The 18,551-nt window shown below is 41.5% G+C and overlaps 2 protein-coding genes across 2 annotated transcripts; both read right to left on the reverse strand.

Moving 5' to 3' along the window:
- Positions 1 to 3,297: 3,297 nt before the first annotated feature.
- LOC118477010 (uncharacterized) lies at positions 3,298 to 3,725 on the reverse strand. The gene has a single exon (XM_035967523.1). The coding sequence runs from the start codon at positions 3,723 to 3,725 to the stop codon at positions 3,489 to 3,491; it is 237 nt and encodes a 78-aa protein (XP_035823416.1). The 3' UTR covers positions 3,298 to 3,488.
- Positions 3,726 to 15,578: 11,853 nt separating this feature from the next.
- Positions 15,579 to 16,006, reverse strand: LOC118477011 (uncharacterized). Its single transcript, XM_035967524.1, has one exon. The coding sequence runs from the start codon at positions 16,004 to 16,006 to the stop codon at positions 15,770 to 15,772; it is 237 nt and encodes a 78-aa protein (XP_035823417.1). The 3' UTR covers positions 15,579 to 15,769.
- Positions 16,007 to 18,551: the final 2,545 nt, after the last annotated feature.

Raw genomic sequence — 18,551 nt, forward strand, 5'->3', positions numbered from 1 at the left:
CATAGCTCTTCTTGTTGACTCGTCCTTTATATGTTTTGTCCTTCCTCTTTGGTGAACCTAAGTAATATCAACATACACGACTTAGGTAGCATAAAGTTCTCATTAGTGTTTAATTGAAATTCATAAAGTAGCGCGTGCACCTCTTGATGTAGCTTCTTAGCTCGGCTACGTGTAATTGGTCCATCAAAGACTTGGGTTGGTGATGATGTTGGTTGTACTTGAGTTGATGTAGTATGACTTGGGGGTTGTAACATGTTGCTTAATTGCGTGGTCATATCAGCAGTGGTAACAAACAAAAACTCTAGAGGCATCTACATAAAATTCCCCACAAGTTTTGTATACAATTTAGAATTAAATTCCAACATCTAATTAGCTCAAAACAGTCCACAAGATAAACCCTGCAATCTGTTTTTTTTTTGGACAGCAACATACCCGGATTCAAACAGCGATATCTCCTAATTTATAATTCCGAATTGAGCGCATAAGTACTTGTTGGAAAGGTATGACAAAGCTCTACATAATTATCATACTGTTTGTCACTAATTAACCACGAAAAATACCCAAAAACTGCTAATACCACTTCTGTACGCCCACCTGCACAAATCTGTTTCTTTGGACAGCCACATACCCGGGTTCAAACGGCGATATCTCCTAATTTATAACTCCGAATTGGGCGCATAAGTACTCGTTGGAAAGGTATGACAAAGCCCTACTTGATTCTCATACTGTTTATCACTAATTACCCACGAAAAATTCCCAGAAACTGCTAAAGCTACTGCTGTTCGCCCACCCACTAAACTTCCGGACAGCACCTCTACCAATTCGCATACGCAACATCTATTCAATTGAATTGCAGCACAAATAAATAAGAAATAAACACAAAAATCACCTTGGATTCTCCCCTTTTCCTTCCTCCCTTTTTCCCTCCACCAAAACCAATTGGAGACTTGCACCACGCGACGAAGATCCAATCGGCAAGGAATGGCACCTTGGGGAGGAGGAGATGGGGGCGGCTAGGGTTAGGTGGTGTGGCTGCAAGAGTTTGAGGGAGGAGGAGATGGGAGGGGGGGCGGCGGCCAAGGGCTAGGGGAAATGGGGGCGGCTGCACAAGGGGAGGGCGGCTAGGGTTAAGGGGAGGCTAATGGGCCGGATCAAGATTCATGGCCCAACTCGCCCACGCGACAGCCCCCGACCCCGTCGCAAGCGTCTAACCAAAGAAATTCTACTGTCTTACTGGTGAATGTTTTCCACAAATTCCAAATCCCCAAAGCGCATCACCCGAATGAGAAAAAAACAAAAAAAAGAATAACCTCCAACTTCTCTTCTTTGCAAACCGGGTATCACAGTTATCGAGTGTGAATAGATGATGTTTATAAACTCCTTAACAGAAATTTCAAAAATGAATTTCGGAGAACTTGACCGAAGGTGCATTGTATGGCATAATTGAAGACCTATGCACATTCGTATTGAAAGAGGTCATTCCCGCTGAAGGGAAATGCCATGATGCTTCCAGTACATTAGATATGCGAGAGTTTAGAATACTAACAGAAGTTAGTAGACTATCTCTTAGACGAGATAGTTATTAGAGCATAGGAGAAAAATTTTGATGTATAGAATGTGTGAAGCATATATGGTTGTAAACAAAAGACTTTGATGTATAGAATGTATGATAGAATTTAATTCCATGTTGTTTTCAATATGTGTGCGTGTGTGTAAAGAAATATAAAAATCAGTTTTGTTTGAAAATTTCAAAAAAGTCGGGAAAACTTATACTGGCGAGAAATGTTAAGGAAACCGCCAGTGAAAATAAAATTTCCACTCGTGGTTTTATTAAGCAAACCGCCCGTGAAAATAACTTTTGCACTGGCGATTTGCTTAATACAGCTGCCTATGGAAATAACATTTCGACTGGCGGCTGTATCAAGCAAACCACAAGTGGAAATAACATTTCCACTAGCGGCTTTATTAAGCAAACCGCCTGGTGGCTTTATTAAGCAATAAAGCCGCCAGTGGAAATGTTACTTCCACTGGCGGTTTACTTAATACAGCCGCTAGTGGAAATGCTATTTTCACTAGCCGCTGCAAAACAACCGCCAGTGAAAACACCGATTTCCACTAGCTCGTAGCACGAGTGGCACTGGAAAATGCTAGTGCAAATAGCTCTAGGACCGCCACTATAGAGCTTCTGTGTACTAGTGTAATCTGACCACTAAATATTTACTACAAGACTGATTTAAGCACCTACTAGCAAAAATACGTGCCTACCTACAAATAAGAAAGTTGTAGCATGTATATGTATCTCTAAATATATATAAACACGTCGACTATTTGGTTTACATTGCATCATCTCGGTGATAATAATATATGTATTATTATACACAAGGTGACAAATATTGATAGTCGTCAATGATACTGTTGCATAGTGGTTATCTAATAAATACTGGTTTTGATATAATAAATCAATGTGTTTTGATATAATCCATTGTGTGACGTTGCTATACATGTGATTCTCATCCGATTTCATGTATAGTGGAACATCTGGTTTTGTCCTTAGAACCGGGTGTGATTGTTTAGCGATGGTACTTACAACCACCATCTTTATAGGTTGCTAAAGGTCTTTATTTACATCTGTAGGATGCTGAAGGTGCATTTAGCAACCAACATAAAGTAGGTCTTTTTCTGTTATTATTTGAGCACTGTGTGATGATGTCCAACTATATAATTGTTGTGTGACACGAACACGGTTCGCATTCGGTTTGCCTTCTAAAACCGGGTGTGATAGTACCGTCGTGTATTGATTTTTAACGCACATATGAATATTGTGCCTACTTTTTGCGTTTTGACATTGTGGTTTGGTAGCAACGGTGCATAATTATATATGAAGTATAGTTTTGGGAGGCTTTATCAAATCCTAACTTTCATGTGGTTTTTATGTAAATCTTGGTGAATTATATGGTATAAGCCCAAATAATACTCGTTATTAAAATTGGAATGCATCAAAGTGCCAAACATTGGACCGTAAGTAAGGAATTAGTCGTTACTATATATTGCATATGTACCTTGTCCATGTTTATTACTCGTGTGCTCGAAAGCGGTGGTCCATTGACGGGTGGATTGTATTGAAAATTGCGGCAACATTAATCGATGGAAGGAACGGTGGATACTACAAGTATTGGGAAGCATTGCCATAAGTGTGACATGTAGACCTTCAAGATTTCCCATAACATAATGGCCTTTAAAAAAAGACTATAATATATAACCACATCTGTAGACAATCGATAATAAACACGAGACATATAATTATTTATTATTAAATATATTGATTAACACAATCACTGAAGTACAAGTAGAGCCATCACACACGTACATATTTTAAACCAGCCATGCAAGTAACTTTAGATATCACACTCGCTCGCATTATTGAAATCAAATTTGTGCGTAATCCATCAAGGCGTAATAAAATTGAAGGCTTGGCATTGTGGCACAATCTAGCCAATATATGGTGCTGGGTTAACCACAACAGCCTGACCATTGACGATGTCGTTGTAGATACAAACACGTACGGTACCATCTTGGAGTGGAGACGGGACCCCATCTGGAGGGAGTACTCGAACTTCGGTTATATTGGGATTATCTTGACGGATAATGTTAACCGCATCTACAACGGGGTAGCCAACCAGATCAGGCCATGTTTGGGTCGTTATACCAAGCTTGACGACCTCCATCAATCAATCAGATAGTGTCCTTCTGAAACTGTTATAATTGCCAACAAGCATCAATAATCAAGGAAAACTGACATAGTGTAAACAAACACATTATTTTAAAAACATAACGGCATCGATCATATATATGGCATGCTTGAGCATGTTGGTAAATACCTACGTACCTGCAAAGAAGAAACTAGTAGCCTGTATAAGGAGAGAATAGGAGATGGTAGGTGCTCTATGTATGTCTATGCATGTATATATATACACACGGTGACTATTTGGATTGCATGCATCCTCTCGGTGATAACAATGGATGTATTTTATGGACCCGTTCATATTGCTACCGATTTTAATACTCAGCTCGTCGATGATAACGGTGCATCCATTTTTCTTCTTTTACTTAGTAAACATCGTCGGCACATGTTGTGGTTAATTAACAGCATCATCTTCTCGATCTAATTGTGGATTGTGCTGCTCCTGCTTGTTATTAGCTGGCAGTACAGCCCTTTGTTTACACGGTACTAGCACAGTACGTACTTGGCTGGTACCAAAACGTTGGACGGAACCGAGTCACGCATGAAGGACGGAACAGTCAGCAGTCACCGCCATGGCATGCATGTCTGTTATCTGTAGCGCACGATGACATCAGAAGCGGAACCAACTTCTTTGCAAGGCAACGAACCAAAGGCACCATCTCCTATTTGTTTGGTTCAGTAATCAATAGCGTATTCCTTTTAGAGAGGCAGAAGAAAGGAGTGGAGGGATGAAGGCAACGAACCAATGAAGTCGCGTGGGCCGCGGGAACGAGATTGTAAATTTTCAACAGCTGTTCCGTTCGTGTAATCAACTGGTGAAAAATATTTGCACTAGATCCACTTGTGTAGTAGCCTATGCATATTTAAGTCTATTTTATGTTTTCTTTTTCTCCTTTTCCTTTTATTGTGCAATGTGACATGTTTTTTATGTATCGTTACATGAATTTTTGAAAGTTTAAGTACCTACTCAGGATTTTTGTAGACTCTCCGTCTTTCGGTACCATGTTATTATTCATTTGGCAATATTTGTAACACCATTTCTGCGAACACAATATTGACCTATCCCTTTTGGTTCGGGTTGATGATTAGTGATCGCCAACGGGTAGCACTCTAGAGTAGTCAGTGGACTAACTAGACTATGAGATTATGTATCTACAACCATGTCGGTCGCATTAGGGTGTGCAGGTGTGGAGCACAGGGGCGGTGGTCGACGACGAAGGTAAAAGTCATGTGGGTTCGTGCTGATGTACCGGGAGTGGTGAAAGACAGACGATGTGACTTGACTTAGGGACCAGAGTCGCTAGGTGACCAACCGTGGTGGCTGACACCTGGGTCACGCACTCGCGTTAGGACGTGGCGTAGCGGGCTGTGTTGCCGAGACAGTCTAGGACTAGCGGAACACATGTCCAATATGTGGGGGACGCGCATGCGGTGCGATACTCACGAAGGTTTGGTGGTTGAGCCTCAAAACGAACATGCGCTACAGATGGCCGGGTTTGCCGAGTGTCGGTCTGGCAACACTCGAGTGCCAACGCCTGGCGCTCGGCAAGGTTAACGGTCGTCAGCTATAGACGACTGCTGACGGCCCTTTGCCGAGCGTCGCCGTGTGTCGAGTGTTTGGCACTCGGCAAAGAGGTCTTTGCCGAGTGTATTCCTATGCCGAGCGTCCTACTCTCGGTAAACGTGGTCGTTACCGAGAGTAGGACTTTGCCGAGTGCAGCGCTCGACAAAGAATTCTTTGCCGAGTGCCTGAAAAAATGTACTCGGCAAAGACTCGAGCACTCGACAAAGAGCCGGTGTTGGGGGCCTTCGGCTTACGAAGGTCCTCAAAAACAGTATTTAACAGTATTTTCTGGAGTATAATGTGTGGACAGGTATCTTCGGACTCAAGTCGGTATCACAGCAGACCAAAATAATACGAAGGTTGATACAGCGCCGAAGGTGTGAGCAGGAAAGCTTCGGCGTGGTAGCAAAAAATGAAACCGACTTAAAGATGAAAAGGCTATTCAGACCTCGATAGATTACTATAGAATTATTATCAAATGTAAAGGGCATAAATGTAATTTTGTATGGGTTGTGTCCTGTGCCTATAAATAGGTGAACAGTACCCCCGTACTGTTCACGCTGATTTGACATTCGCTTTTGCGTCACGTTTGTACTTTCATCTCCTTCAAGCTGAAGGTACATTTGTAATTCGATGTTATTTCTGTTTCTACATAATAATAATGCAAAGATAAATTAATAATAATATGCAATTGTCTATGTTATCCTTCATATTCCTTATAATTCATTCTTCGTCATTATATAGTGTATTTATGAAGGTACGCCCTTCATAACCTTCGTCCGAAAATCATTATATCCTAAGGGGAATAATGCTTCGAAGGACGAAGGACTTTACCGATTAACATTTTCTATGTTGCCTTGTTCTTAACTCATAGCATTTGAGAACAAGTCCCCAACAGCCGGGTTCCGGTAGTGCATTTAGATACGCTACTATAGAAAAGGTTTCTACCAACACTAGATTTACCACTGCATGCTTCTGTGAAAACTAAATATAAATAATTTCAACAACTATTTGCAGTAGCATACAATGATGGAAATCATTCTTATTTTAAATCTAGGCCATTATACGATTGGTTGCGAAAATAGATTTTACGACTTGGCGAGGGGTTAAGGATGACAAGGTGACCCCACAAGTCAGGGACCGAGCGTGAGGGTGTGCGTGAAGGTGGCTAACGAGGAAGTCCCACCTGTCAGCAGCTACGAGAGGGTGAAATCGACGCCGCGCTGCTGCACCTAATGGGGTGGTCCTGCCTGTCAGTGATTGAAGAGCACGGTTATGCTGGTATGCTGTGCTTCTAGGCCGAAAGCCACTTGGCCCGCTTAGGGGCACTATTTTATCTTTAAAATTTATGAGAAAGAGATTTTGAGTTTAAAATTCAAATTCAAATGCAAATGACTTCATATAAATTTGAAACATTGTCAGGAATTCGTTTATAGCCATACAAACATCTTGGCAAAATATGAAGACATATATTTTTATAAATAATTAATGCACAAAAATTAATTCCCCTCGTTCTCCTTAATTATTGGACAAGAGAGTCACATGTGATAAAAATTTCAAAATCCTTAAAATTATTGATATGGGTTTGTATGATTACAATAGACTTTGCACATTACAAAGGTAGGGTTGTCGAGTACTCAGGAACCGAGTACCCGAAATAGGCCGGTGGCCTCTTTAAATATGGACCACTAGCCGACCAAACCTACCTCGAGCAACCAAGCGAGGTGGAGCGACTTGGCGAGGCGGAGGTCCCAATCCAGTACTGCTGACCCATGTCAACTACAACAAGAAGCATCATCCACATGTCACGTCTGGGCATACGTGTGGCACACCTAAGGCGCGTCGGGAAGTCCCTGTCGACATAAACGTACGCCCCCACGTACGATCCAAATGTACCCGCGCTGCCTTGTTGGGCCAGTCAAACCCGGTCATGGGGGATCTCTGCCCTAGAGTCTCTACAGTGACTCGCATACCGCGAGGGACGCGACAATACACTGCACCGGTTGTATGGTGGAGGGTGACGCAAGGATCATGATGATAGGCAAGGCTGTGCCATGTGCACCCTCACCATGAGACTGGATAATGGGACCCACCACACATGTCACACCCGAGTTTCGGGGGCACCAAGACCCGAGCGTGAACATAATCAAGCGTGTTGGAACCAAGTCTCACACATATGATGAATCATGGTACAGAAACGAATGTCACATCTTTACTATACAATAGGAGTTCTATACAAAATAAATAAATAATTACATCATAAAGAGACAGCGATCTAGCAACCCAAAGTTGACTGGGAGACGACGGCCTAGACTTCTCACGAAATCATCACAGCATCCTCCATGTGCCTCATCCTGCGGTACTGAAAGGGAAATGTGCCCTTGGGCCATTTCTATAATGTTTTGGTGATTAAGTGTCCAACACATAGTGAATGAGATATTGTGTGCCAAACAAGCATAAAGGTGCAAATCATGTAACGAGGTACGTTTCTAGACTTAATACATTGTTTTGAGTACTAACATATTTTGTCTAAGTGCTAGAAACAGACAAAAGAAGAAAAGAAAAGAGATGCAAAAGACTTGGCTTGGTACAGCCAAATTACAGCTCGGCTTGGCACACCGGACAGTGTCCGGTGCGTCAGGTCAGCCTCCGGTGAACAGGCCACTCTTGGGAAAAATCGGCGGCGTAGGGCTATAATTCACCGGACTGTCCGGTGGTGCACCGGACTGTCCGGTGAGCCAACGGCCGCCAGCGCAACGGTCGGCCACGCAATCCGCGGGCGACGAGTGGCCCGCGCCAACGGTCGGCAGGGGGCACCGAACTGTCCGGTATGCACCGGACAGTGTCCGGTGCGCCAACTGCCACGGCGCTGCAACGGTCATCTGCACCAAATTAGGAAGGAGATTTGCACCGGACATGCTACAGTGACTGTCCAGTGGTGCACCAGACTGTCCAGTGCACCACCCGACAGAAGGAAACTTTGGCCTTCCTTGTTGGCCTCCAATGGCTCCTAGCTGCCTTGGGGCTATAAAAGGGACCCCTAGGCGCATGGAGGAGTCACCCAAGCACACTCTAAGCATTCCAAGACTTCTAGTCCTCACTTTCACGCAATCGTTCATCGTTCTTGAGATTGGAGCACTTTTCGAGTTGTAAACTCCCCGCGCGTGTTTTGTGTGCTCATCTTCTCACTTATGTGCGTGTTTGTGGTGGGGATTTAATTCTAGTGTGCGTTGCTCTTCCCAACCTTACTCCGTGCTTTCATTGTGATTTTTGTTGTAAGGGCGAGGGACTCCAACTTGTGGAGATTCCTCACAAACGGGAAAATGATATAAGCAAAGAAAAGTCATGGTATTCAAGTTGATCATTGGATCACTTGAAAGGGGTTGAGTGCAACCCTCGTCCATTGGGACGCCACAACATGGAGGTAGGCAAGTGTTATACTTGGCCGAACCACGGGATAAACCACTGTGTCTCTTGTGTTGTCTTTCTCTGTGATTATTGTGATTTACAAGAGCTCGCTCCATAGCCACTTGGTTCTATTGCACTAACATCTTTATAACCAAGCTTGTGGCTATTTAGTATTGAATTTTACAGGATCACCTATTCACCCCCTCTAGGTGCTCTCAGGTACCTGTTCTTGACCTGTGGGGGGTGTGAGACAATGAAGGTGAGCTCACATACGTTCATCGCTCAACAAGTTGTGGGGAATAATGTACATGAACTCACCAAAGGAGGGAGCTCATGTGAAGTGTATAGGCTTACCAAAGAGGATGGTTGAAGCTAAGCATTGCTTTTAAAGTTGGTCAAAATTTTATTAGCAGTTACTAAGTGTAAGTAGATATCAACCCAAATAAGTAATAGATCAAAATTGGTAACAACACCCGCGATGCAATGCATATGACAAATTAAGTCTAGTTCCATAAATTACTCATGTGAGGGTCCGAGACGCTCATGACCATGAGCACGGCTGATATACCAGTTTTACACTTTGTAGAGGTTGTGCATCTTTACCCACAAGTCATGTTACCCATCTGCCAAGGGGTCATGAATCCCATACACCTCTACCAAGGAAGCGAGAGGCAGGGCAACACTACGAGGCCTTTACAAAGTTCCACTATCTTTAGAAAACCCGCTACAGTTTCTAGGAAGTCCCAATGCAGGGATCCCTCGCATGACCGCCATCGCAGCAAAATCAACCCAAGGACCTCCCTACACCAACCACTCCCCTACTGCCCTTGCCCCTTTTGGGTAAGGTAGTCATCCACTAGCTTTTCTAATTAATCAGCCAAGGGCGTCCCATACCACCCTTGTGGTAGCACTGTTTTCTTGGGTGATTCTCCATGTTCCAATTAACAATATGATCTTATCATGAACAATAATTAAACAACAACATAATTGGAACATGATCATAATGAAACATTAGTTTCCCAAAACCATGTAGAGCAATAGCAAAGCTACCCAGTAATTCATCTACTTGCAAGGTGAGGGATAAACAATGCTAGGGAAACCTATTAGGTCCCATCAAATTGACCTGAGCATGTCACAGTGATTAACAACGAACATTATTAGGTAAAAAGGAGTGATCAACGGCACAACTTGCCTGAGACTCAAGATTCCTAGGTACCAGCTTGGTCTTCAAGATTCGTAACCTCACTGCTAATCATTACCATACAAACAAACATGGTATAGGCAAAATTAACATCACACCAAACATAAGCACAATCAGCATAATAATGATTTATGTGTCGCTACGAGATCGTGGGCTCGAGAACCACTAAATTCGGAGTTACGGTTCAGGAGATATAGTTTTCACAAGTTTTGGGTGATTAACTGATAATATATTCTATGTCATAATCATGTGAGAAAAATATTACGAAGAAACAACTAATTCAACTTTAGTATAGTTTATCACTTGATTAGATATCCTGATTTAGTCAAATTATAATTGTAGATAGGTTAACTTTAATGAGCAAGCTTAATCTACCAAACAAAGACTAAACAATATCTAATTATAAGAATATGTGTTATGATAAAACTAATGTTGTTGTTGCGTAGACAATGTTATTACGAAGCTAACACAACTGAAAGGGATTAAATCAGAGTTAAAATGAATTAATTATGAATTTTTGAAGTCTACTTCTATGCTAGGGGTGTTTTTGTGAATACAAGGGACTAATTTGTAAATTCTAGAATTCTAGAGTAAGGCTTTGTCTGCGGCTAAGGACGACGGGTTTATACAAAGAAAAGATAGGGGCCCTAATGTGGCAGAACCTCCCAAGTTATTGACCCCAAATGCACCTGTCCTTGTCTCACAGACCTCAGACGGCTATGCATGTGCACCACATAACTTAACAGGATCCGTCCGAGTGTCCCAAGGACCTAGGATAAACCACTTACAACCAAGATTGCAAGATTAAGTAAACACAAATCAAACACCAACATTTTGCAGCGGAATTTCTTTATTACAAAAAGTTACAAGTTACAACAAATTCACATTATATTTATCGGAGTGATTACAAAAGTGATTCAAAGAAATAAACTTTGAAATGTTTTAAATTATTTATAAGTTTGAAATATATGCTAGCTCAATGACAATCCTCAATAAAAAGCATAGAAGAGCGACTTTAACCTATAGAAGGTCCTGCCAACCGGCGCTTAACACCATCCACAGCAGCACAAATCTAGTACCTGCAACAACATGAGTTCGAAAACCCTGAGTACGGAGTGTACTTTCACAAGTCTTGCCCGACTAACGAAAAAGACTCAAGGATATGCTGGATTTGGGAATCAAGGAAAGGCTTTTAGCAAGGATCAACATTAATAGTTTGCAGAATGCTTACTAAAATGAGTCCTTACTTTCAACATTTTATTGCTAGATTAAGTATTAATAGACCTTGTTTGCATCTATTCTAATTTCATCATCACATTAATCAATACAACATGACTTTTGCTCATTATGATTCCATCCATGACTTAGATTGCAGGTTAGAGACCAAGTCTTCACATCAGAGAAGTAACGGCGATCCGAATCGATTAATACCCAGCTGGGGATCTCCAACCACACGACATATGTAGCATTTAACCCTTGCATATGTCAACTCGCCACCGGGTTTCTCAAGACCAGAATGGGTTCACGCCAACCGAGAGCTTAGATACTCCACCGTCCAACCTCTTGCCAAGGAGGGTACACACTACTCTTGCCATCTCTCCACTCCCATTGCGTGGTGGCCTTTCTGGTATTGGTCCGACCGAGGCAAAGCTTACCCATGACGAGGCATATGGTCAGTTAAAAGGTCCTCGGTCAGCAGGCCTACATGCCTATAATCCTTAATCAACCTGGGTAGAACATCACCTGTTCCTAGCCCAAGTCTCGATTTAAGTACTTTCATCCTTAGGATTGCTTGTGTTCCATAGGATGATTAAAATATCATAGGGAACCTTGCATTAGATCTCCCAATGATCCTGGTGAAAATATTCTTGTAGGTAGAGCCATCATTCCCCAGGATAAACCTGAGCTAGGCATTAGTGCAAAGGACAAACTCTATCTGCAAGATTTACCTTTAGGTAGGGCTAAGAAATTTTGTAAATCATATTTGATACTTCACCAGAAGTATCTATAAAAGGAATGGATTTCAAGGTAGCCAATGCATCAAGGGTTTCCAAGCAACTCCTATAAACCTAATGCACATTTCACTAGACTTAAAGTGTGTAAAAATCATTTAAAACACAAGGAAGGGGTTGCATGCACCGGGGCTTGCCTGGAATAACACTAGGTTAGTGTTTGTTAGATGATGTCCACTTGGTGATCAACTTTTATTCTGATACTTGATAAGGTCATCCATCTTCAGGTCCATCATCCGCATCACCTTTTGGAGTTGCCCACCCGTTACATCATCTTGAGGGTCGACTTAGCTCTGGTCCTCCGCATCACATGGCTCACTAGCGTACCTACTGAGATGCATAATGCGCATGTATAAACATAAGGAAGAATAACACAACATATTGCACACAATATAGAATTAAGCACAATGACGAGGCGCTGCAACACTTGTGAGAAAATACTAGACGCCAACAAATGACTAAGTACAACAATGACAACCACGGGTTCTAACAGAAACATCGAGAAATAACAAACTATACATACCCAGTTCAACACTCGAGTTCCTCATGTTCAACTTAATTTACTTAAACCAGAAATCACAACAATTCATATACTCTATATTTCCCTAATCTAGAGCATACCTCAAAAGATTATCAAACTTGGGCTCAGTCTTCAAGGACACCTGAACACAGGCCTAAATAGTCACTACTTCAAATACACTCACCGTAATATTTACTTCCTTCCCAATTACTAAAGTCTAAAGCAAACAATAAGAAGGAAATAAATTAGTCAAATATAACAAGGCATTTCGATAAACACTTCCTATGCAACAAGTTGCCATCAATCAAGGATCAAGAATTGACTAATCCTACCTAGCCAAACAAGAATGACAACAAGCAATAAATTGCAGGTTTTTCTGGACAGCACTCAGCAGTCAATTGTTTTGCTCATAACTCACAAGATATTAATCCAAAAATAGTGAAACAAGACTTTCTAGAAAGCTAATGAAATCCCCTATAACTTTTGTATTATCAGCACAACATGATTCGACATTCTTAAAGGTCAATCAGTGCTAAACGTAAATTCTGCCCAGATTTGGACAGAATTCAACTACTTCATAAATTTATAACTAGAGTTTCAGGTGATTCTAGACTTTTTAGAAAGCTATTAGAATTGTCTACAATTCATTTATAATTATCTCAAGGTGAGTCAATGTGTATCGAAGTCAATTAATACAAACACACATTGCTGTCCAGACTTTTGACAGATTCAAACATCACATTTCAAACAGCTATAACTTGACTTCTAGACCACCAAAAAGGGTGCTCCAAAATTTTTTGGAAAGCTTAAGAAAAGTACTACAAGTCTCCTATAATTACTAAGGGCTGATTCTAAGTTTAACTTGGGCAAACAATGTTATTTTCGAAATCAGTACAGAATCTGGGCAGATTCTGAGACTGGACTTTGAAAAATCATAACTCCTAAACTACTAAACCTATGGTCATGAAATTTTTACACAATCAAGATAAAGAAGTTATCTACAACTTTTCTATAGTATATTTCTACAGAAAATGCACTTTAGTTCGTCAAACAAATAGCACGGCAGAAACTGTACATGCAGTAAAAACTGTGAGTATGCAATTTTAACTCCTAGTGAGGCTCTATAGTATCAAGTTATTGATACATAGAAATGCTTCATTATTTTATAATTCATTAGAGTTCAAACAACCAAATGAGAACCAACAGTCGATTTACTAACTACATTCAAATTATTTGGAGCACTAGAATTATAACCACACATATGCACCATGACCAATTTGGCGATCAGACATAGTACACATGTATGATAGACAACATACTCATCATAACCAACATACTACTCAATTCATCTATCAACCACTATCTGAAACAATGATTTGGCTCACCGTTATTTGCCTAACTTGATAATCCACACAAACAGTGACGCTCTCCGATTCAATCATTTCATCGAACATCTGGCACTTGTCGCACGGCTTGCCTTGCCTCACCAATATGTAATTCCTCACAACTCGCACATTACGCACACACATATACATACATTGGCATCTAATAACGTGATTTTGGGTATTAGTACTGGCGAGGAATGAACAAAGGGAGAAACGGGTCCTCACCGGGGTTGACGACAACATGTCGAAGCTGTCCAAACACGAAGGCGAAGACGATGGAGCGAATAACGCACATACGACACATCAGGACAAATTTCTTAAGGATAGGTATTTCCTCGAGCAGTCAGCGAGCATCGTGGACGTAATACTGCTCCAGCGTGCAACTGCACAATATTCATATGCGCGTTAAAAATCAATACACGACGGTACACTAACAACTACTTTATGTTGGTTGCTAAATGCGCCTTCAGCATCCTACAGACGTTCGATAAAGACCTTTAGCAACCTATAAAGATGGTGGTTGTAAGTACCGTCACTAAACAGTCACACCCGGTTTTAAGGACAAAACCAGATGTTCCACTATACATGAAATCAGATGAGAATCACATGTATAGCAACGTCACATAGTAGATTATGTCAAAACACATTGATTTATTATATCGAAACCAGTATTTATTAGATAACCACTATGCAACAGTATCATTGACGACTATCAATATTTGTCACCGTGTGTATAATAATACATATATTATTATAACCAAGATTATGCAATGTAAACCAAATAGTCGACGTGTTTATATATACTTAGAGATACATATACATGCTACTACTTTCTTATTTGTAGGTAGGCACGTACTTTTTGCGAGTAGGTGCTTACATCAGTCTTGTTGTAAATATTTGGTGGTCACATTGCACTAGTACACAGAAGCTCTATATTGGCGGTCTTAGAGATATTTACACTAGCGATTTTTAGTGCCGCTGGTGCTAGGTGCTAGTGGAAATCAGCCTTTTATTGGCGGTTGTTGTGCAACCGCCAGTGAAAATATCATTTTCACTAGTAGCTGTATTAAACAAACCGCCAGTGGAAAGAACATTTCCACCGGCAGCTTTATTATGCAAACTGCCGTCATTTCCTCGGACACGGCTCTATGTAATTGCTGTGTACATGAATTGCCGATCCTAACACGGACGTGGTTCGCATTCGGTTTGCATTCTAAAACCGGGTGTGACAGTACCATCTTGTATTGATTTTTAACGCGCATATGAATATTGTGCTTGCTTTTTGGGTTTTGACATGGTGGTTTGGTAGCAACGGTGCATAATTATATATGAAGTATAGTTTTGGGAGGCTTTATCAAATCCTAACTTTCATGTGGTTTTTATGTAAATCTTGGTGAATTATAAGGTATAAGCCCAAATAATACTCGTTATTAAAATTGGAATGCATCAAAGTGCCAAACATTGGACCGTAAGTAAGGAATTATTCGTTAGTATATATTGCATATGTACCTTGTCCATTTTTATTACTCGTGTGCTCGAAAGCAGTGGTCCATTGACGGGTGGATTGTATTGAAAATTGCGGCAACATTAATCGATGGAAGGGACGGTGGATACTACAAGTATTAGGAAGCATTGCCATAAGTGTGACATGTAGACCTTCAAGATTTCGCATAACATAATGGCCTTTAAAAAAGACTATAATATATAACCACATCTGTAGACAATCGATAATAAACACGAGACATATAATTATTTATTATTAAATATATTGATTAACACAATCACTGAAGTACAAGTAGAGCCATCACACACGTACATATTTTAAACCAGCCATGCAAGTAACTTTAGATATCACACTCGCTCGCATTATTGAAATCAAATTTGTGCGTAATCCATCAAGGCGTAATAAAATTGAAGGCTTGGCATTGTGGCACAATCTAGCCAATATATGGTGCTGGGTTAACCACAACAGCCTGACCATTGACGATGTCGTTGTAGATACAAACACGTACGGTACCATCTTGGAGTGGAGACGGGACCCCATCTGGAGGGAGTACTCGAACTTCGGTTATATTGGGATTATCTTGACGGATAATGTTAACCGCATCTACAACGGGGTAGCCAACCAGATCAGGCCATGTTTGGGTCGTTATACCAAGCTTGACGACCTCCATCAATCAATCAGATAGTGTCCTTCTGAAACTGTTATAATTGCCAACAAGCATCAATAATCAAGGAAAACTGACATAGTGTAAACAAACACATTATTTTAAAAACATAACGGCATCGATCATATATATGGCATGCTTGAGCATGTTGGTAAATACCTACGTACCTGCAAAGAAGAAACTAGTAGCCTGTATAAGGAGAGAATAGGAGATGGTAGGTGCTCTATGTATGTCTATGCATGTATATATATACACACGGTGACTATTTGGATTGCATGCATCCTCTCGGTGATAACAATGGATGTATTTTATGGACCCGTTCATATTGCTACCGATTTTAATACTCAGCTCGTCGATGATAACGGTGCATCCATTTTTCTTCTTTTACTTAGTAAACATCGTCGGCACATGTTGTGGTTAATTAACAGCATCATCTTCTCGATCTAATTGTGGATTGTGCTGCTCCTGCTTGTTATTAGCTGGCAGTACAGCCCTTTGTTTACACGGTACTAGCACAGTACGTACTTGGCTGGTACCAAAACGTTGGACGGAACCGAGTCACGCATGAAGGACGGAACAGTCAGCAGTCACCGCCATGGCATGCATGTCTGTTATCTGTAGCGCACGATGACATCAGAAGCGGAACCAACTTCTTTGCAAGGCAACGAACCAAAGGCACCATCTCCTATTTGTTTGGTTCAGTAATCAATAGCGTATTCCTTTTAGAGAGGCAGAAGAAAGGAGTGGAGGGATGAAGGCAACGAACCAATGAAGTCGCGTGGGCCGCGGGAACGAGATTGTAAATTTTCAACAGCTGTTCCGTTCGTGTAATCAACTGGTGAAAAATATTTGCACTAGATCCACTTGTGTAGTAGCCTATGCATATTTAAGTCTATTTTATGTTTTCTTTTTCTCCTTTTCCTTTTATTGTGCAATGTGACATGTTTTTTATGTATCGTTACATGAATTTTTGAAAGTTTAAGTACCTACTCAGGATTTTTGTAGACTCTCCGTCTTTCGGTACCATGTTATTATTCATTTGGCAATATTTGTAACACCATTTCTGCGAACACAATATTGACCTATCCCTTTTGGTTCGGGTTGATGATTAGTGATCGCCAACGGGTAGCACTCTAGAGTAGTCAGTGGACTAACTAGACTATGAGATTATGTATCTACAACCATGTCGGTCGCATTAGGGTGTGCAGGTGTGGAGCACAGGGGCGGTGGTCGACGACGAAGGTAAAAGTCATGTGGGTTCGTGCTGATGTACCGGGAGTGGTGAAAGACAAGCGATCTGACTTGACTTAGGGACCGGAGTCGCTGGGTGACCAACCGTGGTGACTGACACCTGGGACACGCACTCGCGTTAGGACGTGGCGTAGCGGGCTGTGTTGCCGAGACAGTCTAGGACTAGCGGAACACATGTCCAATATGTGGGGGACGCGCATGCGGTGCGATACTCACGAAGGTTTGGTGGTTGAGCCTCAAAACGAACATGCGCTACAGATGGCCGGGTTTGCCGAGTGTCGGTCTGGCAACACTCGACAAAGTAGCTTCTTTGCCGAGTGCCAACGCCTGGCGCTCCGCAAAGTTAACGGTCGTCAGCTATAGACGACTGCTGACGGCCCTTTGACGCTAGCGTCGCTGTGTGTCGAGTGTTTGGCACTCGGCAAAGAGGTCTTTGCCGAGTGTATTCCTATGCCGAGCGTCCTACTCTCGGTAAACGTGGTCGTTACCGAGAGTAGGACTTTGCCGAGTGCAGCGCTCGACAAAGAATTCTTTGCCGAGTGCCTGAAAAAATGTACTCGGCAAAGACTCGAGCACTCGACAAAGAGCCGGGTTCCGGTAGTGCATTTAGATATGCTACTATAGAAAAGGTTTCTACCAACACTAGATTTACCACTGCATGCTTCTGTGAAAACTAAATATAAATAATTTCAACAACTATTTGCAGTAGCATACAATGATGGAAATCATTCTTATTTTAAATCTGGGGCATTATATGATTGGTTGCGAAAATAGATTTTACGACTTGGCGAGGGGTTAAGGATGACAAGGTGACCCCACAAGTCAGGGACCGAGCGTGAGGGTGTGCGTGAAGGCGGCTAACGAGGAAGTCCCACCTGTCAGCAGCTACGAGAGGGTGAAATCGACGCCGCACTGCTGCACCTAATGGGGTGGTCCCGCCTGTCAGTGATTGAAGAGCACTGTTATGCTGGTATGCTGTGCTTCTAGGCCGAAAGCCACTTGGCCCGCTTAGGGGCACTATTTTATCTTTAAAATTTATGAGAAAGAGATTTTGAGTTTAAAATTCAAATTCAAATGCAAATGACTTCATATAAATTTGAAACATTGTCAGAAATTCGTTTATAGGCATACAAACATCTTGGCAAAATATGAAGACATATATTTTTATAAATAATTAATGCACAAAAATTAATTCCCTCGTTCTCCTTAATTATTGGACAAGAGAGTCACATGTGATAAAAATTTCAAAATCCTTAAAATTATTGATATGGGTTTGTATGATTACAATAGACTTTGCACA

This window comes from Zea mays, chromosome 4 (assembly GCF_902167145.1).
Source record: "Zea mays cultivar B73 chromosome 4, Zm-B73-REFERENCE-NAM-5.0, whole genome shotgun sequence".
Lineage (NCBI taxonomy): Eukaryota > Viridiplantae > Streptophyta > Magnoliopsida > Poales > Poaceae > Zea > Zea mays.

Bases quoted from the DNA above. Each gene is read 5' to 3' on its own strand.
- LOC118477010 (XM_035967523.1), bottom strand. From the start codon at position 3,725: ATGGAGGTCGTCAAGCTTGGTATAACGACCCAAACATGGCCTGATCTG.
- LOC118477011 (XM_035967524.1), bottom strand. From the start codon at position 16,006: ATGGAGGTCGTCAAGCTTGGTATAACGACCCAAACATGGCCTGATCTG.